This window comes from Micromys minutus (genome assembly GCF_963924665.1).
Source record: "Micromys minutus genome assembly, chromosome: 23".
Taxonomy (NCBI): Eukaryota; Metazoa; Chordata; class Mammalia; order Rodentia; family Muridae; genus Micromys; species Micromys minutus.
In genome coordinates this window covers 12,783,776-12,810,943 of record NC_137958.1, presented here as the reverse complement: position 1 = coordinate 12,810,943, position 27,168 = coordinate 12,783,776, and the positions used below count along the sequence as shown (strand labels likewise).

Genomic DNA, 27,168 nt, shown 5'->3' with positions numbered 1-27,168 from the left:
TCAAACTCAGGTCCTCTGGAAGCACAGCAAATGCTCTTAACCCCTGAGTCATCTCTCTAGCCCTCAGACATAACAATTCTTAATAAAATATTAAAAATAACTACAACTGAAATACTTACATGATCTAATTATAACAAGAGAGAGTTGCAATGTCCTTTAAAATGTTTTAGACCTTATTTAAATGAGTGTGTTTGCCTGTGGTTGTTTTGTGTGAGTGCACATGGGTGCATGGGGTTACGATTTTACACAATTGCATGTTCACACGTGTTCACATGGGTGTCGAGGTCAGAGGTTAATGTCAGGTGCCTTTCTCTATCATGCCCCACCTTATTTTTTGAACAGAGTCTCTCACTAAGCCTGGAGTTACCTGATTGGCTAGACTTGCTGGCCAATGAGCTCTGGAGATCTGGCTGTTTCTAATTTCTAACCCCAACCCACCCCTACACCCTGCACTGGGGTACATAGGCTACTGCGCCTTATTTTTACATGTGTTGGGATCCAAGTCTTTATGCATACTGACCGAGGCATCTCTCCCCAGCCCAAATATCATTTATTTAAATATTCATAGCTAGCCTAATATAATTTGTATTAATTATCAATTAATCTTAATAAGTAGTATTGTTAGTTGAACATATGTGGACATCTGGGCTACCCCCACCTCCACCTGAGGTAGAAGACTTGCATTATCAAGTATAAAAAATCAGTATGATAAACATTGTTATTCCTGGGTAGAATATTGGATATGAATAATATAGCACTACTTCTTTGGCACCAATATAAACTCTGTGAAGGCGTACAGTCAAATAAAAAAAAGAATTGAGTGTGAATTGATTATTTTTTAAGATGAATTTGCTTATCTAATTATGATACTAGAGATATTATGCTTTTAAAAAGGTAAAATTTAGCAGCAAAATACAATGATTATAATTTTTTTCAATTAGTGAAGATTTTTCCAATATTGCTTCTGCCACACACAAAATAATATGCGCCAAATGCAAATGTTCAGTAATTGCTGATAAGTTCTCCCTGGAATGATTCATAAATGCTGTTAATACATTCAAGAAACACTGGCGTTCATGTCCCATATTTTACTCTGTAATCCCAAACATGTGGGGAGCTCAAGCGTTTTCAATTATAGTTTGATCCAGGAAAGCCCAACTCCCCTTACCCCCAACACACACACACACTGTACAGTTGCTCCTTTCTCAGCATGCAAATCTATGTAAGTCCTTTAAAAATGTGTTCTTAAACATTTCTGTGCTGACCCATGCTGAGTCTTTAAATGGTCTCAAGATTTTGGCGGGGAAATACCGGGCATGCTCAATGCTGTCTGATTTGTGTAAAGTTAGAAGCGCAGATCATGACTAAGCAGTGAGGGTAACTGCATCTTGATTGGCTGAGCAAGCTTTAAAGGGGACTCATGGGACTTGTGGGGAGCTTAAAGGGTAGAGAAAAGAGTAACCGTTAGCCCGGTTCTTACCCCGCTGAAATGGAGAGCCAGGCCCGAAGCCACAGCTCCGCACACGGTGCTCAACTTCCCCCCATTCACGGTCAGCCAGTTCTGGTTGGAGGGAGCTCGGTTGAAGTTGTCTTTGAGCTGGGTTGGAAGGGAGGTCTCAGGCTCATCACAGTACAGGCCCCCCCACTGCTCATCACAGCTGGGTGTGGAGGAAGAGAAGAAAGCCTGTGAGTATTCCCACATCATGGAAGCCAGTGGGTTCCTAGTCTGGGGCAAGGATGGGTTCCTGCTCTTTGGGGCTGAAGAGCACCTGGGGTTGAATGAATCTCCTCCAGGCTTACAGGCAGAGAGAGAGAAACACGGTTAAACAAAGTACTCGTGCGAGCAGAGGACAGCAACAGGACTGCAGCTGCCCAAACACAGTTCTGGGGGATAAAAATGTATGGAATTGTCCTCTTTTACGGAAATTTCCAGGGATTTAAGAGTTAAGATTTTATCTGTTTGCTAAATAGAAAACATATTTGAATAACCATTGCCACTCCTGGACAGAGTTCTCAGCTCTCTCTGTTCAGGGAGGCTGCCCAGGGCTCTTCAGAGTCGCCCTGGATGTGAGATAAAGTCATTGATCAAGGGTCAGATTCTCCATGTCTACAGATTAGTGAAGATTATAATCATTCTCTATTAGTGTCTCTTTACTCAAACAGCAAGATTGTAGAAAACAAAGCATAAAAGGCTGTAGTGCATATGTGTGCACATGTGTGTACGTGTGTGTGTATGTGTGTATGCACACACATCTACCCAAATGCTTAAAATGTAGATTCAAAGTTGCTAAAGATCTATGAGAATGCTATAGAGGGTTTTCTATGAAACATGCCTGATAAATTGATCAGATACATTTATACTTTTTTATATAAACAACATGAGAGTTATCAACTAAACCCTGACAAATGCATGTACTCACTTCTACCCTGACTTAATATATTATTTTTGTTGAGAATCTATTGAACTCATGAAACTTTTTTTCTTTTTAAAAAAGATTTTTTTTTATGTATACAAGTCCACTGTAGCTGTCTTCAGGCACAGAGGGCATCAGATCTCATTCCAGATGTCTGTGAGCCACCATGTGGTTGCTGGAAATTGAACTCAGGACCTCTGGAAGAGCAGTCAGTGCTCTTAACCACTGATCCATCTCTCCAGCCCTTTAAAAATATTTATTTTTATGTGTATAGTATTTTACCTGCATGCATGTCTGTGCACCACAGGCATGCCTAGTACCTAGGGAAGCTAGAAGAGGATGTCAGATGCCCTAGATTGGAGTTACAGATATCTATACGCTGTCATGTGGGTGCTGGGTATTGAACCCTGGTCCTCTGGAAGTGAAGCTAGTGCTCTTAACCTCTGAGCCATCTCTCCTTTTCTATCATCTTTTTCAAGACTCAAATGTATCACAGAAACATGAATATTGTCAATCACAGTTGAGCTTTCTCTTGACAATGTAGCTGTCCCTCAGGTGCTAATCTCTAAAGTAAAGTAGTTACAGTGGCCGTCGGTTCCACTGTTGGCTCAGAATTGTACGTCGGGAAAATGCAAAGGCTAGTCACTTGGGAAGTGATGACAAAACCAGTTCTAGAAAGCCAATGGGATAAGTCAAGATATTTAAACATAGGAAACATTGCAACTTACACACAGCTTCCTTGGATGCACCTCCCGTGGCCACTGCACATGTCTAGGCAACCATCCCCAATGTAGACATTATCTATTGCCCACGTCTGCTGCTTGTCAAAGGGTGCCGGCTGGTGCCAGCGGAAGCGAGTGGCCTGAGACCTTGGAGGGAGAAGAGATTGACAATGAAGGACGAGGCAGGAAAGGAAATCTATTTTAGAAAGCTTGAAGAAGACAACAAGAAGGCATACTTTCCCAGCATTCCCAGTCCTGTTTTCCAAAGAACATCCATTATGGAAATAGCCCATGCAAACCTCTAGTTACCCAGATTCAGCATGCATTTTACCCACCCCCCGCCCCTGCCCTGGATCTTGCTGGGTCTTGTAAAAGAAGACTACACCAATGGCTAGTCCTAAAACCAGGAGCCATAGGGGAACAATAAAGGTCTGAGTTTTGCATGGAAGCCATTGTAAGGAGGCATCAGGGCTGCACATTAAGGGAGGGATGCTTGTTCTTGAGCGGCTGTAGCCCTTCTGCCTGTAACTTAGAATGTGGGCGGAGTTTTATGCTCTTCCCCTGCTCTCGAGGGCAAGATACTTTTGTGCAGTGGCACATGCAACCACCTCGTTCAGCACATGGGAGCAGGTCCCCTAAATGGAAGCCCTAGGGACAGGATAATCATGAAACAGAGAGATCAATGAAGCCCTATCCAATTATATATGGAGAAGAGAGGGGGTAAGAAATAAGGACAGGCTTATTTTACGAAGTAAATTCATGTAAACCCAGAAGTTCTCCATTCCAGAAGCAGCAAGCTTCTCCCTAGTTTGGAGGGCATCTTGTTCAGCAAACAACAGTCATGTTCACGGCCACGAGATGGCAGTAAAATCCAAACAATACCCAGGCCTCTCGCAAACCCTCAGAACTTGCAGAGAACTTGTGTTAACTGAGCCATGCATACTTTTTACTAAAAGACTTAACATTTTGATCGTGGAATATGTGTTTCAGGAAGGGGGGGAAAGACGAAATAACAGCAAAAGTCTTACATTTCCTAACTGAAGATATGGACATAAAATTTGGCCAGTAATCAAAAAGAACAGCCTAGAACTAAGAGTTTCATTCTGGAAAACAGCCCATGTGACCCGAGCATCTTGGCATAAGCTGACTTCTCAGTTCTTGCTCTCCAGCTTCCACAAGCCCAGCAGACACACCTCCTCAGCTCAGACCTTTCATTTCATATTTCACTGGGCCCGTGGCACGAGCGGGCCCCTCCTCTCCTCCCTTCTTAAGCACCACTCTTCCAAGGTTTGCAGAGCACATGGAACTTTTCTGCATCTGTGTTTTCCTCTCGAGAGGTGTACACACTCTCTCTCTCTGCCGGTTCTATCGCTGTGCGTCCTTTATGGTCTCACAGGAAATGACAGTCCTCAGAGAGACATTTTCTTTCCAATCCCTTTTAAAAATGGCATTTCTTTCAAGTTATTCGGACCCACAGCAGTCTGCTCTTACGAGGTGTTTGACACAGGTTAGCACGTATGTGCACGTGTTTTAGGGGGACACACTTCCTTCCTGGCATGTTAAGTCCTAAGGCAGCATGTGGGGCAGATCCCTTTTGGCTCAACTCTGAGTGGTGCTCTGCAGGAGCAGGGAAGTGATAATCAGGAAGCCTTGCTCTATTGATGCCCGCCCCTCCTGGTGCTGTGTATCTTAGTAGCTCTGCTCTCAGAAATGACTGAGATTTTACTATTCTGATCTTAGACAGCAACATCTTGTGACTCAGTGGAGCACCACGTTCTCATAGTTCAGAACCATCCATTCTGATATGCAGCCAGCCAGCCAGCCCATAATTTATTCTGTCTCTTGATTTTCATTACAGATTTTCTGAAAGGCGAGGAATATTGTTTTGCATCCTCGGTGCCTATCGATAATATCGAGCAATAAACTTGCCCTGTTCCCCAATATCTCACACATGTCTGTGGCCCTTATAAATGGGATTTCATAAACCTCTACTGAAAGAATATTAAGTTGGCAGCAATAACGATTCTCAGAAAAAGCAAATAAAAGACCCCTTGCAGGTGGCTGGGGGGCAGGGGGGGACGGCAAGGGTCAGCCGTGCAGGGACAGTAGTTTGGTGGCTGCAGAGGTGGCACGGTCTGCCTAGCAGGTGGTGGCTTTTTGATGACTGGTTTTATTCAGTCATAGTCTGGGCAGCCTCTGAACTGAAAGACTGAACAGGAGATTTACAAGCCAGATGAATTGCTGGAGGTGACGGCTTTTGTGGAGACTTCCAACCCGGCCCCTTTGTAGTCTCTGCCTTTCTCTCGAGTTCCACAGAAGAGGAATCAGTAGGACATGATGTGAAGATTGTACTAACACTGGAGTTGGCCAATGGGTCTAAGGATAAGCGAGTGCTCTAATTTGTACACCAGCGAGCTCTATGCTCACGGTGAGCAAGTGAATATTTCAACACAGTGAGGAGGTCAGAGATAACAACTTCTCAGCCTCCCCCACCCTTTGAAATGCAATAGTTTTCTATTCTTAGGAGTAGCGATATCTGGTAGTCACAGACTCATAGGTGAATGCATCATCTGATACTAGTTTATAGGAAGAAGCATGTTAATTAAGGGAAGTTGTGAGATATAGATTCAGAGAGAGAGAGAGAGAGCGTGGAAGTTGAATTCAACCTCTAAGCCTTTCCAATGGAAGGAACTTATTCCCAACCCTGCCTGGCCTCGCTGCAAGAGGGGCCAAATCACTTAGATCTACATGCTGACACTTTCCCATCTGTAAAACTCAGAAAATGCTGCTTCCCGACTCACAAGGGTGCTGTGAAAATTAATTAGTTGCTCATGTTTACCAAGACCTACGAGTGCTTTGGCGTCTCCCTAGGCGGGTGTCATTGCTTATCCTGAAGGTCCCCTATAACGATGGTTGCCACCAGCTGCTGCTTCTCAAAGTTGGAGGAAAAAGGGCCCCAAGAGCAAATTCCTTATTTTACATACCCTTGAAATCTCTCCTTTAGATCATTTTCTAAGTTTATACCACTTTTCCCCCATCAACACACTGGAGGTGCTGCAAAAGTACAGGTTAGTAAATATCAGTTGCTAAGCATTAACGTGTTACTGCAGACAACCCGCCATGTGCCTCACCCATGATGTGGCCACACCCTCTAACAGGTTTTACTACACATTTCCTACTCTCAGATTCTTCAGGATGACCCCCGATTTACCCAGGAAGACTTTGTTGTCACTGTCATGGTGGGAAGAACTCCTTTGAAGGAGACCATGGCTAGCCATCTCAGTCTTTCTGATCTCACCTGACATCACATTATCCTCAAAGAGATACATACAATTCGAACACTAACTCAGTTTTATGACAAAGATGGCGAATCTCTCTCTCTCTCTCTCTCTCTCTCTCTCTCTCTCTCTCTCACTCTCTCTCTCTCTCTCTCTCTCTCTCTCTCTCACACACACACACACACACACACACACACTCTTTCTCTCTCTCTCTCTCTCTCTCTCTCTCTCTCTCTCTCTCTCACACACACACACACAGAGACATACACACAGAGACATACACACACTGTTTATTCAGCCTTCAGGATTAGTTAATCACAACTCATAAAAAATCACTTAGCAAAAGGAGCATTTAGATGAGCCACTCCACTAGGCTTTTCTTTTCTCTGGAGAGGAGACAGAAGGCCTATACCTTCACTGTATCTAGGTATAGGCCCCTGAGTGGTGACAAGGGAAAAGCAGATATCTTCTTTGTCCAGCCCTGACTACTGAAGGGAGGAAGAGAGCCAGAGGTTTGTTGGGGTTGGTCTGGTTCTATGTATACAAATGCTTCTGACATCCCATCAGCAAAGCTAGGAACATGGTGACGGTGGTCTTCAGGGAAGACAAAAACCGAGACAAACAAACCAAAATACTGGAACTGCTGGCATTCCCGGCAGCAGGGTCCTTGACATTAAGATTTTGGAGTACTTCTGTTGGTGAGGGCAAGTATATGTGTGACTAGCGGGGAGTGGTACACTTCAGTACACCCCAGAAGCCACCAAATCTCTCTGTCATCAGCAAAGAGAGGGCCCTATGACCTGTCGACAAGGGACAATTTTATGCCCTAACACTCAGTGAGACTGGAGACATGATAGTTTAAAGGAGGCTTGAGAGGCTTAAATTATCCTCATTTGTATCCTGAGTTGCTAAAACTTTGTGACACTTTGTGAGACCAGGGACTTTGAGTGATGAACATTGAAGTAGTTATGAACAAGAAATTGCCGTCTTTAGCTGGGATAATTACATCACAGCTGTCCAAAATGCTCTTCCTGTCTAGTAACGTGCACTGAAATATTTTCAGTTGAAACGCATGATATCTCGAATTTGCATCAGAACAGCATGGGGTTAGAGCAAGTGGGGTTACCTAGGAATCAGTGTTGGGGGGTTAGAGCAAGTGGGGTTACTTAGGAATTAGTGTTGATAGTGCCTAAAACCAGCTAATGAGAATGTGGGAGTCTCTCTAACTTTGCATATTTGCTTCTTAAATAAATAAAAATATAAGGCAATAAAAACCCCTTTAAAAGCACGGGGAATTTTTAATTTCAGAATTCAAAGTAAAAAGGACTAGCTCTCATCTGTAAGCAAACTAATGTAAGAAAATTAATTGTGTTAAAAATCACAGAAAGCAACAATAAAAACCATAATATTCCAAATAAGCCCACTGAGGGCCTAACATGCTGGACTGAATATAAAAGATTTCCTCTAGCTTTCAGTTAATCTTTTCAATGAAGAATGACTTATATTTAGCTGTGAAAGCAATTTTAATAGCTTACATATATGTACAAGGCCAGTCAAACATCAAATTCTCGGATAAAAACTTGGTAATAAGTTAGTAGTCCACATGGCTCAGAGGCAGCTGAATCTCTATTGTAGAACACGTGGACACAGTTTTAACCTGTCTAACAGGAGTGCCAATCTAGCAACATATTCACTATGGGGGATTCAGTGGTACCATGACTTATACAAAATTACTGTTGTGGATCCAAAATACTAACAAACCATAGTAGTGATGCTCAAAGTATCCAACAACGCAGGGGCAGATGGCCTGTGACATTAGTCAGGTATTTCTCCAGCTAGTCCTAACATTTTATATGCACACACACAGACACATACACGTACGACTGTTCAGTCATGAATGCTTGAACAATGAAGCCTCTATAAGCATCCAGTTGTATTGCAATAACAATGCACAGAGATAAGGGATCTCTATTTAAACAAAATGAGCTTTTGGTTCTGATGGCTCTTTGGAGACCACAGTAAATGTTCTGCTTGCTGGCTTGTATGTGGGGATCTCACTGAAATGTTGTCTTCCCTTTTTATTTTGTTTTTGCCCCTCTACCAACACCCCTCTCCCTCACATAATGGTTCTTTCATGTGAGATATCGTTCCTCCTTTAACTTCCTACAGATTTTTAATCGCTTCCCTTCTGTGGCTAAAGTGCCTGGCTTACAACAAGAGTGTTGTAATTAATCTTTAAGGAATAAGGCAGCAGCTGGGTCACTGGGCCAGCAGGAAGGGATCATTTTTACCTTGACTTAAAATAGCCAAGTCTCACCTGAGCTGTACTGTGGCCACTCCCCTGCCCTTTCTCAGTGGATTTGAGTTACCTGCCCTTCCACAGACTCCCCAGTTCTCAGCTGACACTTCAAGAACCTATGTCACTTGAACTAACCTGCTATTTTTAAGTCTGGTTGGTAACCAAGAGGATTCAGATTGGGGGTATGAATTGATTTTGAAACCATCCTGACTTTCCTTTAGCCCCTTTCAATAACTCATACCGGTCTATTCCATTTTGCTAGGACCATATTTCTTGCAGGCAACTAACTGATAAAGGCACATCACTAATACAGTGGTTAAGTCTGTCTTCGGTATATGGCTCTTACCTGGCACTCAGACCAGATAAACTATTTGTGGATTCTCTGGAAACTATTCTTTTGAAGATGGTAAACATTAAGAAAAGAATCTGAAAAACCCTGACTAAGTAGGCTAGGGTGATTGTCCAGTGAATTCCCAAATTCAAATCTGCTGTCTTGGGCTCTAGTGCCAAGATTACAATTCTGATTATGCCTGGCTTCTTTAATTTGGTTCTGAGGCACAAGCTCAGGTCCTCATGACTGCAAGCAGGAACCCTGGCCAGCCAAGTTATCTCCCCAACTTCATTTTCAGGATTCCTGCTCTCTTGCCTGGCTTCAATTTTTTTTTTTTTTTTGGTAAGTAAACCCAACTTCACCCATGACTCCCTTCTACAGTTTTACTGCGTTACACAGTAACTGTAAGGCACATGTCCATGTGTCCCTGACTTGCTCACTTGAATCCCCCGATTTAGAATGTTCTTCTCTTTATCCACGGAATTCTTCAGAGCCAGGACATCTCTACACAAAACTCCTTCCGACTCTGACTTTCAATACAAACTCCCAGTTTTCAACCTCTGTGGCACTCTCAGACTGTTCCCCAGCAAAGTGTTAAGCTATAAGTGGTAGGAGGCATTTACTTCCCCCAGTAGGTTACATCCTTTGCAGAGAAGGAAGTTAAGACACATGCCATTACCATGAGCTTACTACTCTTGTGAGGATGCTTTTCATTCATTTCTGATTTCCAGGAAGAACCAACGTAACCAGTGCACATGGCCAGGAATGAAGATAAACATACTGTGCCATGTTCTTAGGTTTTACCACAGCAGTGCATGGAGTATGTTTAGTCTTAGGATTCCTTCTCAGGAAGAAACACCCCAATGCATTTGACATTGTCTGTCTGAGAGCAAGAGTTACCTTCAACGCTGCCCTTTTGCTTCGTGTACAATGGCTTTCTCAATGTCAGCTTCTCCAGATGTATAGTCTTCATTTCTCTTTATGTCCACTGAGAACACACCGCCAGTCTCTGCCAGCCTGTCTGTCTCTCTGAGAATCTTTACTCTTACCCTCTCTGTCCAGTTAGAATAAGCCTTTCTGAATGCTTGCTAACCACACCTCCTTATTCCTACGCACTTCGACGGACTTGCAAGCATCCCTATAACTTAACACAGCCTGCTCTTCATGGCTTGATACCCTCTCCCATCCCACTTCCCTTCCTTCTGTTTCTGAACTCAGACACCAACTTCCTGCTACCACAGCATACTATCCTTGCCCGGAATGCCTCCACTCCCAGTCTTTATCCAGTTCATCTTCAGGTGGTACCTAAGCCATTCCTTCCTCACAGAAGCATTCTCTGGCCTTCCTGACCAAGCCATATTTCCTTGTGATATTCAGTCTTAGCATATCATATTCCAGTATTCCATCACACCACAGCTAAGTTGTATCGTTAGTTCCGAGTGCCGGTGATCTCTGAGGGAATACCTCTGCCTTCTACCGAACCGAAAGGTCTTTGAGATAGGGCTAACCTCAGCACAAACTAAAGCCTAGTAAACCATTAAATACTTAAAAGTATTTTTTTTTTTAACTATGTGACTGAATGGGTAAGCCATTGCTACTGGTGATGACTGGCTATTGCAGCTTGATGAAGCGTTTCATGACCACGTGTTGGCGGCCATCTGCCATTTACCTCCAATACCAACAGGACTTAGATGCTTCACAGCCATATCATAGGCCAGTGGAAGAGCTCCAGTTGTCTGTGCTCACAGCCATTCCTGACACCTGCTTACCATGCATCTGTAAGCTGTCAATACCATGTTTGTTTATAGAAAAACACCTAAAAAACTGACATAGCAACTTCAGCAAAGAGCTACAAATTTGAGAGACAGCATAGACATGATAGCACAGTCCCAAACTTTGAAGGCAGTTGGTCAGTCAGTAAGTCAGTCAGCCAGTCTTCAGCCTGGTGTCTTGTCTGTGTGCCTGCCTTCCAGCCAGCCTCTCTGTGTGAGGATCAAAATAAGGGTCTCAAGCATGGTCAGCATGGGTTTTCTACCACTGGAAGTTTAACTTAACACAAGGAAAAACACATTGGAAATATCACCAGACTGCGAACAGAGGGAGGACAGCCCCACCTCCGTACATTTCTTTCTGAATTACTCAGAGGGTGTGTTGTAAGGCAGAGTCACCTTTAAGATCACTGCACAACATGAGCCCTGAGGATAATGCAGTAAACAAACTATTTCCAATATGGGAACGGGAAGGAGGGAAATGGATGCTTATCACAGATTTTTCATGTGTCATTTGAAAGGGTCAAAATTCTTGCGAGTATGTGCAAGAGACAATTAAAACATAGATTAAAATATGAGGGATAATTACTTTTCCTCAGCAGATGTCTCAAGGGTATAATGACTAGCTGAAGTAAATCTTTGAATGGCATTTATTTGCAAAAATGCTGCCAAGTAGTCAGGTAATAATTCATAGAACTCATAAAGACTTAAAAGATGGCTACCTTAATGGAGTTTTTTTCTGTTACTTATTAAGATCGCCTTAATAATTCATGTACAACAATACCTTTAACGAGCCACAAAATCTCACGTATCTCGTATCTCGTTTACGCTTGGCAGCTCTGCTCTCCATTACTACAGTCTCCTGCCTCCGCGCCAGCAATTGAAAAGCAGCCGTAGGCTGTTAGAGGCAGAAACCGCTCCACTTATGATAATCCCAAGAAAAGTCATGTCCTAGATGAACGCTTGAGTTTTATGGTCGTCTGCGAGGAGGATTTATTCAGTCCTCCTTTGTCGGGAGGCAACAGGACAATGATAAGCCTATGACCGTCCCTTCCTCTGTGCTGGTCGCAGCCAATCAGATTTCCTCAGGAGGAACAGGAGGGCTCATCATGATTCTCAAAGCTTTCCTATGCTTAGCACCCACTTTAGACGGTGAAGGAGGCACAGAACTTGATTCCCTGGGAAGAGGTGGTTGTGCATGTCCCTCACACCTCAGAGTAAATGCACACATAATTCAGACTCGGGTTCTTCACTACCTTCCCCCGGGCACTTCTCTCTGCCAGGTCAGTTCCCATCGGTGCAGTGGGTCAAATGTATATTTGATATATCCATTCATAAGAAACCACTATCCACTATATTGACAGTGATTTAAATGGCAGAAAAATAGATCCCATTTACATCAATTTTGTCTCCAAGGGTCTTGTTTTAAGTGGCTGTCTCTTGGCATCATCTCTAAATTAAGTTGGAGAAGCTGTTACATTAGGGCCAGTGTTTTCTTGTATAAACCATTATTAAAAGAAAAATTGTTAGCATTAAAAGTCAGGACAATCCTGGGTTTAGAGAAAAACAACTTTACCATGAATGTAGACTTGCACTTTTCTTATTAAGCTAGGCTTACTTTATACAGAAATAAGCAAATTACCATGCATCCCATTCCAACCTTGTCCTGCTAGAATCTAACATAGCAAAGCTGATCACGCTGGGGTGATGCATGCAGAAGCAGCAATACCTGGTGTAGGAAGGAAGAGGCAGGGTGATTCTGGTCCATTTGTTGAAAGTATCTGACACCAGGATCCGCTGCAGGTGATAGCGACTGCACTCAACGTTGGTAGGCAGGCAGTCCCTCACCAGTGGGTGCCAAGACAGCCCGAGATCCACCGAGTACTCTAGTTCAATAGCTGAAACGGGATGTAGTATTCTCAATAGAAACGCATGCCTTCAGACCCAGGAGCCACAGTAACTTACTGTGTGTACATAGGTTTTAAATGTAATGAAATAGTTTGACTTTTCCCCTATGTTTATGTTTCTGACTTTGAACTTTTTACCAGTATTGTTTTTCCCTTTGTACATTATTGCTATCCATCCATAAATATGTGTATGTGTGTGTGCATTTCGTCTGTCCATCCATCCATCCATCCATCCATCCATCCATCCATCCATTCATCTGTTTATCTGGAAATGGGGTCTCTCACACAGTTCTGACTGTCTTGGAACTCACTGTGTAGACCAGGCTGACCTTGAACTCACAGAGATCTGAGTGCTGCGGTTAAAGGTTTGCACCGTAATGCCTGGCCGTTTTTGCTAATTTTATAAATAGCATTGAGCTAGAACTCCTTTTTAGGAGAAATGATCAAGTGAGATAAAGTTACTTTTCTTGAATCACTCATAATGAGAACCTCTCAGAACAACAACAATGAAGTCATTATGGCCCCAGATGCTGTCACAAGTGTTAAGGACAGCAATCATTTCATTCAACAATCATTCAAACATACACTGAGCTTCAGTCCTGCTCCCTCACCCGGTCTCACCTGCTGCCTACTGAAGGCCCTCTTCTCAACAGACTCCTCGCAATGTTCTGTCATTTTTGCCCACAGTAAATTTAATGATTTCTTTCTAAATAGGTAAAAAGGAGCAGAGTCTTCAAAACATTTAAGACAGAATGACTTTTATTTGTGTGAGTGTTTGTGTGTCTGCCTGTGTGTTTGGATGGGTGTCCACAGAGGGTATTTGCTCAGATGTACAGGTGGTTGTGAACCACCCAGTGTGGGTGTTGGGAATCAAGCCCCACTCCTCTATAAGAGCAGCAAGTGCTCTTAACCACTGAGCCATCTCTCTGCCACAGTCTTAAGTTTTGACCACCCTGCAAACTTCTGGCCAACTGTATCAATTTTACTCTCCTTACAAAAGACACTTCTTAGAAACCATGCTCTCTGATTCTGTCTTTCTGTTTCTGTCTCCCTCCCCTTCCCCCGCTCTCTATCATCCATGTCACCCTACTATGCAAAGGAATACACTGAGGAATCAGAAGAACATGGAGAGATGGCTGGAAGTCAGGGAGTTTGTGTGAAAGCAGTTATACTGTGTGTGGGACTGCCGAAAGCTAAGTTTTCCTTTTCCTTCTTTAAACATTCAGCCTCTCCCCATTTCCACTGCTTTTTCTTATTTTTTAAATTTACTCTTCTCTCATACATTACCTTCTGGCCACAGCTTCTCTTTTCCTCTACTCCCCTCAACTCTTCCTTGTCCCAGATCCGCTCTTCCTCTGTTGGCTTTCTCTGGCTACTGAAAGCTTTGTAAACACCCCAGTTCTCACCTCCCTCTGAAGTGTTTCTCATAGTCATGGCTTTCGGTCTTGGCTTCACATCGAAACCCCTCTGGAACCTTGAGAAACTCTTGGTTCTTTGGTTTCATGACCAGAATCTTTTCTCCAAATCTTCTGGACCTTGGCCATGGGGCCAGCAGCTCTGAAAGCATCCCTTCATGATACTGTGTGGGCGGTGTGATGCCATGTGTAGCCTTAAGCCTTCATTATATGTGTCTGCCTATGGCCACAGACATTGCTGATTGCTCTCCGACTCTTTCATTTGAGGATGCTTTTCCAGGCCTTCTATATTTTTTCTGTTTTCTTTTATTGGATATTTTCTTCCTTTACATTTCAAATGTTATCCCCTTTCCCAGTTTCCCCTCTGGAAACCCTCTATGCCACCCTTCTCCCCCTGCTTCTATGAGGGTGTTCCCTCACCCACCTACCCACTCCTTCCCACCTACCTACTCCTCCCTGCCTCCCTGACCTGGTAATCCTCTACCCTGGGGGATTGAACCTTAACAGGACCAAGGGCCTCTCCTCTCCTTGATGCCAGACACTCTCTGCTACACATGCGGCTGGAGAGCCATGGGTCCCTCCATGTGTACTCTTTGGTTGGTGGTTTTCTCTATGGGAGCTCTGAGGGGTCTGGTTGGTTGATATTGTTGTTCTTCCTATGGGGTTGCAAACCCCTTCAGCTCCTTCAGTCCTTTCTATAACTCCTCCATTGGGGACCTCGTTCTCAGTCCATTGGTTGGCTGTGAGCATCTGCCTCTGTATTTGTCAGGCTCTGGCAGAGCCTCTCAGGAGACAGCTATATCAGGCTCCTGTAAGTACACACTTTTTGGCATCTGTAATAATGTCTGGGTTTGGTAACTGTATATGGGATGGATCCCCAGGTGGGGCAGTGTCTGGATGGCCAGACCTTCTAGCTTGTTCTCAGACTGACTTCTTGGTTTTCTAGGGGAGCTTTGAGCTTTTTTTCCTGGCCTCCTAGTCCACACATACATACTAAGGCTGCAACTGTATTTACTAGCTTTATGGTTTTATTCGTTTGGCTAGTGCCTGCTGAGCCTGACACTACAGTGGATGCTGGATACATTGTGAAGAGCCTGTAGATAGGTCATCTTTGTAAAGAATTATTTATTTATGTATGTGAGTACTCTATCTGTATGTACACATGCATGGCAGAAGAGGACATCGGATCCCATCCCATGGTTGTGAGTCACCATGTGGTTGCTGGGAATTGAACTCAATTCTCTGGAAGAGCAGATAGTGCTCTTAACCACTGAGCCATCACTTCAGGCCCAGGTCCTCCTCTTTATGGGATCAAGAAATCCTGTCACAAGAACTAAAAACACATCACTTCCCCCCATAAATAAACATTTTCTTAACTACCAAACCTCATCAATGATTGTTTCATGACATTAGTTCTCTGAGTTTAACATTCAGATTTCATTTCCAAGTGTTGAGTCCTCCGGCTTATCTCCGCTGTGCTGAGCCTGTATTTAATCGTTTAATTGTTCTCAGTGTCACACATCTCCTCTGCCCTTTCTACCTCCCTTCACGGCTCCTACACCCCACCACTGTCTTCTCCCACATCTACTCACTGTCTGAGAGCTAACCTCCCTTAAAACATCATGATTCCTGTGACGGTTGACTTTCATGGCCAATATAGACACAATCTAGAATCACCTGATCAGAGAGTCTCAGTGAGGAATTGTCTGCAATAGGTTGGCTTTGGGGGTTGTCTTAATTAAATTGGTTAGTAAAGTAAAACCTAGAGAACTGTGGGCGGTGTCATTCCCTAGGCAGGGGCTTGAACTATATAAGACTGAAGAAACAGAGCTGACCAAGCAAACAATCCAGTGAGCATGCAAACAATCCAGTGAGCATGCATGCACTCATTTCTCTTGATCCAGACATAGTTATGATGTGATTAGCTATTTGGTTTCCCTGCAATGATGGTGTGTAACCCCGAACTATAAGATGAAATAAACCTCTTTCTCCCCTAACTTGATGTTCGTCTGGGTATTTTATTATAGCAACAGAAACAAAACCCAAACGATACTCCTCTGCATTTGCAGTCTCCTATTCATGACCTGGCGGAAGCACACACAGCTGGTTGATGAGGAGAAAATCTAGCTCTGGTGTTGCTGGTCAACCCTGGGAAGGCGTCCTTTGAATTCCCATTGACTACTTGGGTTACTGAAGGATTAGAACACTGGAATACTAAGTATGTTTCTGTTTTTAAGACAAATATGCGTCATTCTTCAGCTTTCCTGAGCCAGGGCAGCCTTCTTTCTTAAGATACTGGCTCAGTTTGGGATGGCTTCTCTGATCTATCAGCCCTTTAAAATCCACTCCAGCCAGAAAGGTCCTGTAGACACTTAGTTCTGACTCATAGGCAGGACCACCATTCACCAACGCTCCCTCCTCTGAATTTGCATTACATCTTGCATCAGCTCCACTCCATAGAATGCTCTCTTTCAGACATCTGTTGAACACTACATTTTTGAGGCACCTATTCCCAACAGAATGTACCTACTGAATATAGAATGCGTACCTTCTGCTTGTCCATCTTTTCCCACAAGTTCCACCCCCCACTGACCAGTGTGGGCTAACTATGATTGGGGTACAAAGAACACTTCTTCCTAACACAGTTGAAAATCACAGAAATATAACAATATGGTTACAGAGAAACAGAGATCCTCACATATTCACCCTCTCTGATCTAAGGAAGAACACGGGCTCATCGTGTCTTACAAGTGTCCTGTAAGGTGAAAGGCACAGGACCGGGATTCCTCAGTCATCCCGAGGGGTCTGTCATTCAGGTAGAGGGTCAAGTCTGTGCAACCACGGCAGTTTGTATTCCTTGTGATTCCACCTCCTGAGAGCTTGCCTGACAGGCATGTGCTACCATGCAATTTACATGGCGCCGGGAAGTATGTAAGCAGGAGTTTTTATGTATGCTAGGCGAGTAGTCTTCCAAGCAATCTACATTCCCAGGTGGAAATCTGGTTGATTGAGTTTCTGACACTCAACCTATCCACAATGTTTTATTTTAATACTTTATTTACAACACGACGTTGTTGAGAAAAATTAAACAAGAAGAGCCCAAGAACTTAAAATGTACTGTGATCATTTGTGTACATAACACTAGCACATGGGTAGTGTGTGTGTGTGTGTGTGTGTGTGTATTCATGTATGTAAGTATGTGTGTGTTCGTATATGTGCATGTAAGCCAGTGGTGGAGACTGAGTATTTACCTGCTCTTGGGGGACTGTCACTGAGCTTGAGGCTCACTGATCAATCTCACCGGCTGGCCAGTGACATGCAGTGGTCTCTGCCTTCCCCGTGTAGAACTATAGGACTACAGAGCACCCTTGGCCTTTTAGGTGGGCGATGGGAAGCTGGACTCAGCTGGCCAAGCTTCCTAAGTAAGAACTTTACTAAGCCATCTTCCTAAGCCCCATGACACAGGTTCTGAACAGTCCCACTGCAGAGGCGGCCATAAATAGCCAGGCTCCTGTCCCTCTGTCTGGACGTGGAACACTTACCGTAGCAAGAGTCTGTGACTGAGCAGGATGCGGCAAAATCCATCTGTAGGAAGGAGTCCTCATTCACAGCAATGTCTGTGGTGACCACGTAACGCGTGCTGGCCTTTTCGATGAAGACCAGGGCATCGCCCGAGGAGCCGCACACAGGCATCTTGGTGCCTCCTGGGTGAAGCAGCCACTTTCTGCTGTCCAGAGTCGAGAAATCATCTTCCAAGACTGTATTACCAGAGATATTCCCTCCAATAAGAATCTGAAATGAAGTTTTAGAACACCCCAGATTTGGGTTTTAACATACCGAAGAGTTCAGCTGTTTTTGTTTGTTTTGATCAGTCAGCCATCTTGGATCGGGTACTGTCCAACTAGCATAATGTTAGGGGGTTTTCAGAATGCTCTTGTTTCTGTGGTTTGCTTGCCCATCTGGCAAGGAGCTACAGAAAACAAATCAAAGGACTGACAAAACAATTCACAGTCATTTGTGGGCCAAACTGTGCCACTGGAAAGCACATGTCCCCAAGCTGGGAGAGCAAAATCTGGCTTGCCTGTGATTATCTTCATGTGAAATTTTCTATTTAAGGACAACCATGCCTCGAGGCACTGCAATTGCAATTCTTTGCATGAACTCTGTGATTTGTGAACAGGTTCTCTGAGTCCTGTTTGAGACACCGTGTTATGTATGAAGATCCTTTAGAGTAGTCCAGAAAGATGCTGTGGGAGACTTAGTTATTTATTTTGCATCAAAGGCTAGAAAAGAGGATTTGAGAACAGTTGCATGTGGCCTCAGTGCTAATTTGCATGCTTCCCTTTCTGGAGACTTAAAACCCTGTATCACGCTTGATAAAGTCCCTCTATCCATATGGCAGCGTCCTCTCTGAACACGACCTCGGCCTTCTGTCAGGTCCTTTACTTTTATAGGCTTAGGCAACTGAGGGACTAGAGAATAAAAGGAACGTAAACACCATATCTAATCTAACTGTGTGCCCTTGGGCAAGTCACTTGACTGTCTATCTGGGCGTCTACCAGCTCGGGAGTTGGGCTTACACGCTTTCTAAAGTCATGAAAGTTAAAGTAGATAGTTCTGAAGAGACTGACCTGGTCGATCACCCAGGGGCTGTAGAAATGCCCGTTTTCAGATGGCTGCCACCAGCGGAGGCGTGTAGAACCAGAACGGGCCTTCAGGGGCATTTCCAGAGCGATGTACCTGCCCACATTGCTGGAGTTGCTGAAAAGGAACTCTTGAAGAAGGCTCCAGGACAGGCCACCGTTGAGGGAGTACTGGAGAAGCACCGGCTGGCTCCTGGGGTCTGGAACACCTTTACCGCATCCCAGTCTCATGAAGAACTGCACAAACCTGACACCAGAAGACCTCACTGTAGCCTTTTACTTCAAAGAGAAATCCGGGTCACTGACAAAAGGCAAGCGGCCAGGCAGTATGGGGGCAATGGGCGGAGTTAATAAATATGATGATTTAATGAGTGTCCAAAACGATCACTTCAAAGCTTGATTTTTCTGTTTTAATGTGAGTGAGAGTTAATTAAATGTGAAGTGTGGGGGGGAAAAAGGCAATTCTGGCTCATATTTGTGTCGCAAGTCCCTCCTCTAAGGAGTCCTAGGAAAGCCAGTGCCATTGCTTCCCTTGGCTACTTTATAAGATGCTGGGAGAGATCCAAAGGCTGTTCAAGTCTGTGAGTGCACTGTGTGTCTAATGAAGACAACTGAATTCCAGCCCCCAGTGTCTGGAACTAGAAGAAAATATATATAAAATACAGGTGCCGAATTACTGGCAAAACCATCCGTTCCCATCTTCCCAGTAGCTTTATAGATCTTGCATCACTTGGTTTAGGAGACACATTTACATGTAGGAGTTGGAGCTCCTCTTTTCAAAAGCCCAGGCCACTTTTGGAAGAGGTGTGTTAAGCCGGGGCCTCTTTCTGTCTCTTGTGCCAGGGGAAGGGTAAGCGTGAGTGTGGGTTGGGGGTGGAAAGCTAGAGCAGCCTCTGGCTGTTGCTGGGTCTGGGTCTGGATGATACTGGCTTCTGAGAAGGGTGGCGGCCAGCCAGGGGCAGCTTTCCTAGCTGGCAGGGAGGTGGGCAGCGTGTCAGCAAGCAGCCGGGGAGCCGGTGAAAACTGGCTCGCATGTTATCTTTGGCAAGCAAGCTGCTGGTGCCCGGTCTGGCCACCCTTCTAACTGGAAAGCCAGAATAGATTTCATGTCAAATGTAACACGTGTACTCAATAATGTAACAGGACCGCTAATAAATGTTATCAGTGTCACACACAAAGCCATTCATTGCTCATGATTCTCATAACCTCTATTTATTTATATCATGGCCCTGAAATCACTGAGATCTTACACGGGAACATTTTAAGGTCAATATATGCAAATCCCACACAGCGTGCTACTGGGTAAGCTACATAATGCAGCTTTTAACATCTGATTAATGAAAATGTGCACTGTTTGTGCCTAGTGATGCTCACTCAAATGGGAACGGTGTCCACAAAAACTAGGTGCACTCTCTGTATTGAAAAGATGTTCATATTGACTTAGTGATATTATAAACACCAAGTTACTACTTAGAAAAATATGTCTGAATTGCTTATTTGGAAAACGTAGTAATTTCTAAGTTAGAGAACACGGATGGTACTGAAGAATCTGGTATAAAGAATACATAAATTAACCATGCATATCAGAATGGGATAGAATAAAATTTTGCTTTCAGTAACTAAAATTATTGTATTTGCTGTGAATTATATTATTTATAATCAGAATTGGATTCAGAAAAAAAAGAGGGAGTGTTCAGATGTATTTTAAAGTACCGTGACATGTATTAAAACCACAAATACGATTTCCTTGTTCATTTGAAAATAGGTCAGGGCTGCATTTTACACACGTTAAACTGTACATTATATTTTGCTGTTAACGTTCTGGCTCATCAAGTGACCAAGGGATATACATTCTGACAGGGCATGACTCTCTGAGCCAGCTTAAGATGTTTTTTTCTTAGTGACTATGCTCAATTTAGAAAATGACTTCTGTGCTTGTGAAGCACTGGGCCGTTGCTTATGAACACTGTGGACCATACTTCAGATATTCTCAATTAAATTTTCAGATGAAGTTTTATTAAATCACAAATAACTCGAAGATGTATTGCATTTCTACAGAGCTTCTTACTCAAGCAGTACAATAAATGGACATGTTTTCTTAAAGTTCAAGTGCTAATGAAAACAGCTGGTAGACGGAGGCTAAAACAGACACAGTATTATTTTTTGAAGTTAGAGTGAAGTAGACATTCCTATTTTCTCGAGATCATAAAATAACAGATAGTAGATTTGCTTGGCTAGGTGTTTCACAGCTGATGTAGGTATTGAACAAATATTAGAAATTATGTGATGTGTGTCTTGTTGGGGACTTTGAATGAAGCAGCACCTAAAATCAACATGGAAGGTGTCACCCTTGAAATGTTCTGGCTTCTTCTTCTTCATGACCACAACTGTGTGCCGTAATTACCTAGCATGTGATAAATCCAGGTCCCGTGTCACCAGCATGCGCAAGCCATCCTCATTGAAGAAGAGGTTGTTCCCACTGGAAAGGATTCCGCATTTCCGAGAAGGCTTCCCACCACTCATTAGTAAGAATCGATCGGATTCCAGTTGACCTGAGAAAGTAGAAACACGTGGTTCACCTGTGACCACAAATGTAGTTGTATTCTATTTTCAAAGAAATACAACAGAATGTGTCATGTAGTTTTAAAATGTAAAGCCAGAAACATTAAATGTGCATTTTGGGATAAAAGGACTCTTTATCGTATGAACTTCTCCAGCGATTTTAGCCTTGACTAACATAAAGGTTCACATGTCAGACAGGGGGCTTTTCCTAAGTATCTACGATTCAGGCAGGCAAGTGCCACATCAAAGAAAAATGCTGGTTAGTCAGGAAGTGAATGAGGCCAGAAGAAAGGGAGCCTGCTCTACCTTGTCCTTTCTAATGTAAGGCAGGTTCATGGAGGAATAACACAGTATCTTTTGAAAATGGATTTTTTTTTAATCACAGAAATTTAAATATAATTTAATAGTTACTGTTAAATGTCTTCAAAGCTATTTTTCAAATCTACCCAGATATAAGTACTAGATTTAGGTTTTTTTTTTTAAATAAAGTAAATACACAAGACATGTTTACTGTATTAACAATTAAAAAGTGAATAACCCAAAATATTATTTAGTATATTTCTGATGTAAAACCTTCACCAGTAGCTATTTTAAGGTTTTCATCCCCTCAAGGAGAAGCAGCCTGTATAAATAAAGCAGTAGCTTTCCTTTCTTCTGCATCTCTGCCAAACAAACAGCCTGTTTCTTTTTTTCAACCTCCAAGGAGGGCTTATTTGGGATGTTTCACACAAACAGAATATGCACTGGGTTTTTTGGGGGTCTTGTTTCTTTTTGGGGGTTTTGTTTCTCTTATTTATTGTATTATTTCTAAGGTTCATATAGACTGTAGCATAAATTAATAATTCAATTTTTTTATGGCCGTGCAATGTCCCACCATGTCTTTGTACCTAAATGTAGTTTTAAAATATTTAAAAGTATAAATAATAAAATGATTATTAACATTTCACAATTACTAAAATAAAAAACCGATTAAAAGTCTTACAGAAAACGGAGGCAAACAAAATCTTTTGGTGTGATTCACTACCACACACAGCTGCTGTATCGGTTCACCATGTGAAAATGTTTAATCTATCCTTTGGTAAATGCACACCTGCAACTCATGCTCCCAAAATAACTAGGACATGATAATGTGCATTTTTATGTGTTGTAACGCTGTGGTCATGCGTATTGGTGTAAAATAAAGGCGTGGAAAAGGAGAGGCTGCCTGAATAGTTGGTGGAACCAAAGTTTCTGGGAAATTGTTTCTTATAACCCAAGATCATCCCTTAGGCATATTCTCTTGTCACTGATCAGCAATTCCATGTAGTATAAACGTCGTGTAAATAAAGCAGCCGTAATAGTTAGTGTGCACAGGTCCTGAACGTGCCCGGCCAGACCAACTTCCAGCACGGAGGCAGACCAGCATGGAGTCTCTCCCTAGCTGAGGCTAAGGTCTGCTGTGGAGGAAGGGAGAGACGGGGTGGTCTAACAGGATAGCCACGATAAGACCATTCCCCAGGCAAGGCCCCACATCCATGAATATCTGGGCAGTTCAAACTTGAAGGGGAAATAAAAAGGACAGAGTGTGGGGAGGGACAGGAAATGAGTGGATCAGTGAATCTAGGGAGAGTCAGACGAGAGGATGAATGATCAACATGTGCTGTGCACAATTCTCAACTAGCTAATAAATGTTAAATATAATCATCTGACTAATACGAAGGAATTTGTCTGACTTTCCTTATAGGTTCGTATGTGTATAACTTATCCCATCAAAATCTAGTATCAAGACATTAATGACCCAACCTGTCTATTGAACATTAAATACATTTGACAAAAGGGAGCGAAAGACGCTCATTCCTCAATTAAAGTCTTCTTCATTCTCCCTCACCAACCGCCATGTCAAAAGTGTAACCTATAAAACTCGGAGAAAAATGGACGTTGGTGTGTTGGCGATTGTAACGACAGCTATTAGACTATATGAGTGGTTAATTCTCCATCGAAGATTCTGTTTATATGTAAATTCTTTCAAGAACAGCACATAAAAGCTTACCTTCAAAATCATCTTTGAGAAAATCAGGATTTTTGGTGCTTATTTTACAGGTTGGCCCAGAGTATCCCGGGTCACAGATACATTTGGTTCCATTGACACAGCTCCCGTGACCGTGGCACATCTCCTCACACTGGGGACCGATGTAGACATTGTCAATGGCCCATGTGACCGGCTGAGAGCCAGCAGGGTAAAACCCCTGGTACCAACGGAAACGCACAGATCTGCAAAAGGAAGCACAGGGGTCTCAAAGTTAGCCAATAAATATTTCATCTTTACAGTCAGCACACTTGGTCCCATAAATGAAGGGAAATTACGACTTACGTATCAATGGAAGAAGAAGAAAACAAGATTTAGAAAACGGAAGGAAATGAGACTTACTATTTGCAGAAAATTCTAATTGTTTTTTGTTTTTGTTTTTGGCAGTGGAATTTTACCTGTCATTGCACCTGATCTTCCTACGGTTCCAACACTGGCTCTCTTGGTAAAGACTAGTTTACTGTCAACCCTGTGCATAACTAACCCCTTAAAAATGGATGCAAACCTCATGAAACACGAAATCAACCACAAACCACATAAGATGCACAATTCTGTGCCTACTTTTATCCTAGTTCCAATGTGTTTTGTCATCCTGACCGTAAACCCCAGGCCCCAGTAGCCCTGCCATATCTACTTCTCCTTGGCTACCACCAACCCTCTGTCTGCCTCTGTGGATTTACCCATTCTGAGCACGCCTTAGCACTGAAACCGTGCAACATATGGTTTATGTTTGGCTACATCCCTTCAGCGTCCATGTTTTCTCTTTTAAGATTTATTTATGAGTACACGGTCGCTGTCTTCAGACACACCAGAAGAGGGCATCAGATCTCATTACAGATGGTTGTGAGCCACCATGTGGTTGCTGGGATTTGAACTCAGGACCTCTGGAAGAGCAGTCAGTGCTCTTAACCACCGAGCCGTCTCTGCAGGCCCCCATGTTCACATTTTCAAGGCCCATTCACTTGTAGGGAGTTTCAGACTTTCCTTCCTCTTTTTGTTTCATCACGGGGGAATTATCAACTTTGTTCATTCATAGGTTTGATCATTTCCACCCTCTGGCTGTTGAGAACCATGTTACTGGGAACACAGTGGTAGCACCAGCGTTTGTCAGGAGAGAATGGTAGTGGAATTGCTGGGTTTTCGGGTTATGCTTTGCCACAGTTGTGATGGCATTTCCATCACCACAGTATGATTGCTGGAATTATTTAAATCATGCCTACTTCTTCTATCAGCAGAACGCTTGTAGAAGCTAATGTCTACACCTCCTTCACCACACCCTTACACCCTTTCACGATCCTGCTATCACGGCTTTTAACACAGTAGCTGCTCAGTATTTTTAAGAAAGAAATAAAAGTTCGAAAATTAGATTTATTTTTTTGGGCTGCCTCTTCTCGTGTCTTGTTTTGTTTATTTATTTATTTATTTATTTATTTATTTATTTATTTATTTATTTATTTATTTGTAAGAGAAGGTAACTGAATATGCCAGGGTTGGTGGCTCACACCTGTAATCCCAGAACCCGACATAGAGATGGAAGGACTCTCATGAGTTTGAGGTCAGCCTCTACACAGAGTTCTAGGTCAGAATGAACCCTGTTTTTTTTTTTTTTTTTTTTTTTTAATATAAACTTAACCAACCCTCCACACATATCCTCCAAATCATCATCATCACCAAAATTAGCAAGTGAGTTATCATGTTACTGGAAATAATCCATATATTTAACCAGAAATCCAGAAATAACATATATATATATATATATATATATATATATATTAGCATGTATAAAAGTCAGCTCAGAGAAGATGGAAGAGAGGGACAGGGAATTAGATGGGACACAGACACTTGCTCTTGTGACCCATAGATTTATCCATCTTCTTGTTACCACAGAAGCTAAACTGTGTCTAGTTTATAATTTGAGAAGCAGAAACTGAAGTTGAACAGTAGGGTTGGGAATGGGTGAAGAGGCAGAAGCTGGCTAAGCCTCTGCAGTATAACAGGGACTAAGGCAGATGGAGCCAAGTTCTCATGGGCTGTCTCATTGTTTACAGCAAGACCCCAGGTAGACTAGGCTGCCCCCCAAATGCCAACTGATAATGACAGCAGGCTCTCCTATACTTGTCAGAGTTTAGTCTCCTCGAAGACACTGCTTACCTTTTGAACTTTCAGACTCCTGAGCTGAGGGAAATGGCTGGAGTTTTCCTTTGAAGAAAAGCCCACATGGATTTTGTTTGAACTTATTTATTCAAATGTTCTGAATACAAATGAACCACCTTGGTTTGGGTATTTATTAGTGCTCGCTCGCCTTGGCACAGAAACTGCAAATGCCATGACAAATGGGCCAAGAGCCTGGGTTTGCTGTGGTTCCCTTCGGCTGAGATCTCAGTGTGAAAAATTTTCTAGCCAGCCCTGCTCGAAGGATCTGCTTCCTCAAAGTACACACTTAGAATTTTGAGCACAGAACACTGTCTCCAGTCAGTAGGGGCCTTTGGTTGACTTGCTATGAAACTGCACACAATGAAACCCTTAAGACAGTTTCAAGTCAAAAAGATGCCCGGCTGAAAGGTGATGTGTATAAAATGGGGTGGAAATTCAACGTATTTTGTATGTAAAGGGTCTGTGGAAGCTGTCAGTTTGAGAGTGGGGGCATGGGAGGGGCTGGAGGGAGGAGGAGAAGGGGCAAGTGATATAATTATATGTTAATTAAAATGTAAAAAACTTGGCATTGAAAACATTATATATTTAATTATTTATCTGTGTGCCCATGTTTGTATCCAGTGTTCATTAAAGTCAGAGAAAAGGGTATTTTAAGCATAACACATTCCCTCCTCCCTCTCTCTTTCTTCCTCTCTCTCCCTCTCCCTCCCTCTCCCCCCCTCTGGCTGCTAACATTTGTGCTATTATTATGTCCCCTGTTGATTGCAAACCCAGGAATGGCTCACTGAGTTGAGAAATTTTCAGTTTTGCCTTCCAGCCATTCACGCCTGTGTGGGTTTTAAAAACAGGGCTAATTCTTTTCTTGAGACAAAAAATGTGTATAAAACCCTCCCTCCACAGAAATGGCTGAAAACAGTTTGGGCAATAACAGTATGGGCATGACTCCTTCCCATAGGAAGAAAATGACTTGGAATACAAGTAACATGCCAAGTCTCAACTCTGTATGTTAGGACTATATTTTTTTTTAAAATGGATTTCCTCTAGTGGGTGAAACAGAGACATCTGTATTTCCCTTGCTTACATCCCCAAAATATGCTGCTATGCTTACATGTGGGTGTACCACAGAGGATGCCAGCCTGTGAGGTGAGGTCCTGCAGCTTGGTTCTGTTGGTATGGGCAGCCTTCTCTCACAGGACTCTTGACTTACTTCATGTGCTTCGGGTAAGATTACCTGCATGTGGGAATTCCGAAGCAGGCCTTAGGTCGTACACCAGGATCATGGCTACAACCTGTCAGGCCCTTTGCTGACTAGGAAGTCAGAGAAAAGCAGAGGCCCACTGAAGAGGAGGCCTGGTTCTTCTCAGTATCGCCATGATGGAACTGAGGGACTACTTTGGTCAAAAGTATCTGTTTCACGTTGCTTTCAGTTGATGTGAACTGGGTAGCTTATAAAAAATGACATTTATTCTTTGTAATCACTGTAGGAGCTGAAGGCCCAAGACCGAGGAGCTAGTGTAGTACCTGCGGAGGGCTTGCTCTACATTCTTATAGGTGCTCTCTAGCTGTGTCTTGACATGGTACAAGAGGCAATGTGGTTTTCTGGAGCCTC

The 27,168-nt window shown here is 43.1% G+C and overlaps 1 protein-coding gene across 1 annotated transcript in view; it reads right to left on the bottom strand.

Annotated features, from left to right (window-relative positions):
- Window positions 1–27,168, bottom strand: part of RELN (reelin) — a gene marked incomplete at its 5' end in the record, with an annotated part of 413,261 nt that overhangs the window by 36,459 nt on the left and 349,634 nt on the right. The window contains 7 exons of the mRNA XM_080936108.1: window positions 1,481–1,658; window positions 3,143–3,283; window positions 12,543–12,711; window positions 17,678–17,927; window positions 18,767–19,025; window positions 21,183–21,330; window positions 23,370–23,590. Coding sequence (XP_080792234.1) covers window positions 1,481–1,658; window positions 3,143–3,283; window positions 12,543–12,711; window positions 17,678–17,927; window positions 18,767–19,025; window positions 21,183–21,330; window positions 23,370–23,590 — 1,366 coding nt within the window. The remainder of the gene's footprint in view (window positions 1–1,480; window positions 1,659–3,142; window positions 3,284–12,542; window positions 12,712–17,677; window positions 17,928–18,766; window positions 19,026–21,182; window positions 21,331–23,369; window positions 23,591–27,168) is intronic.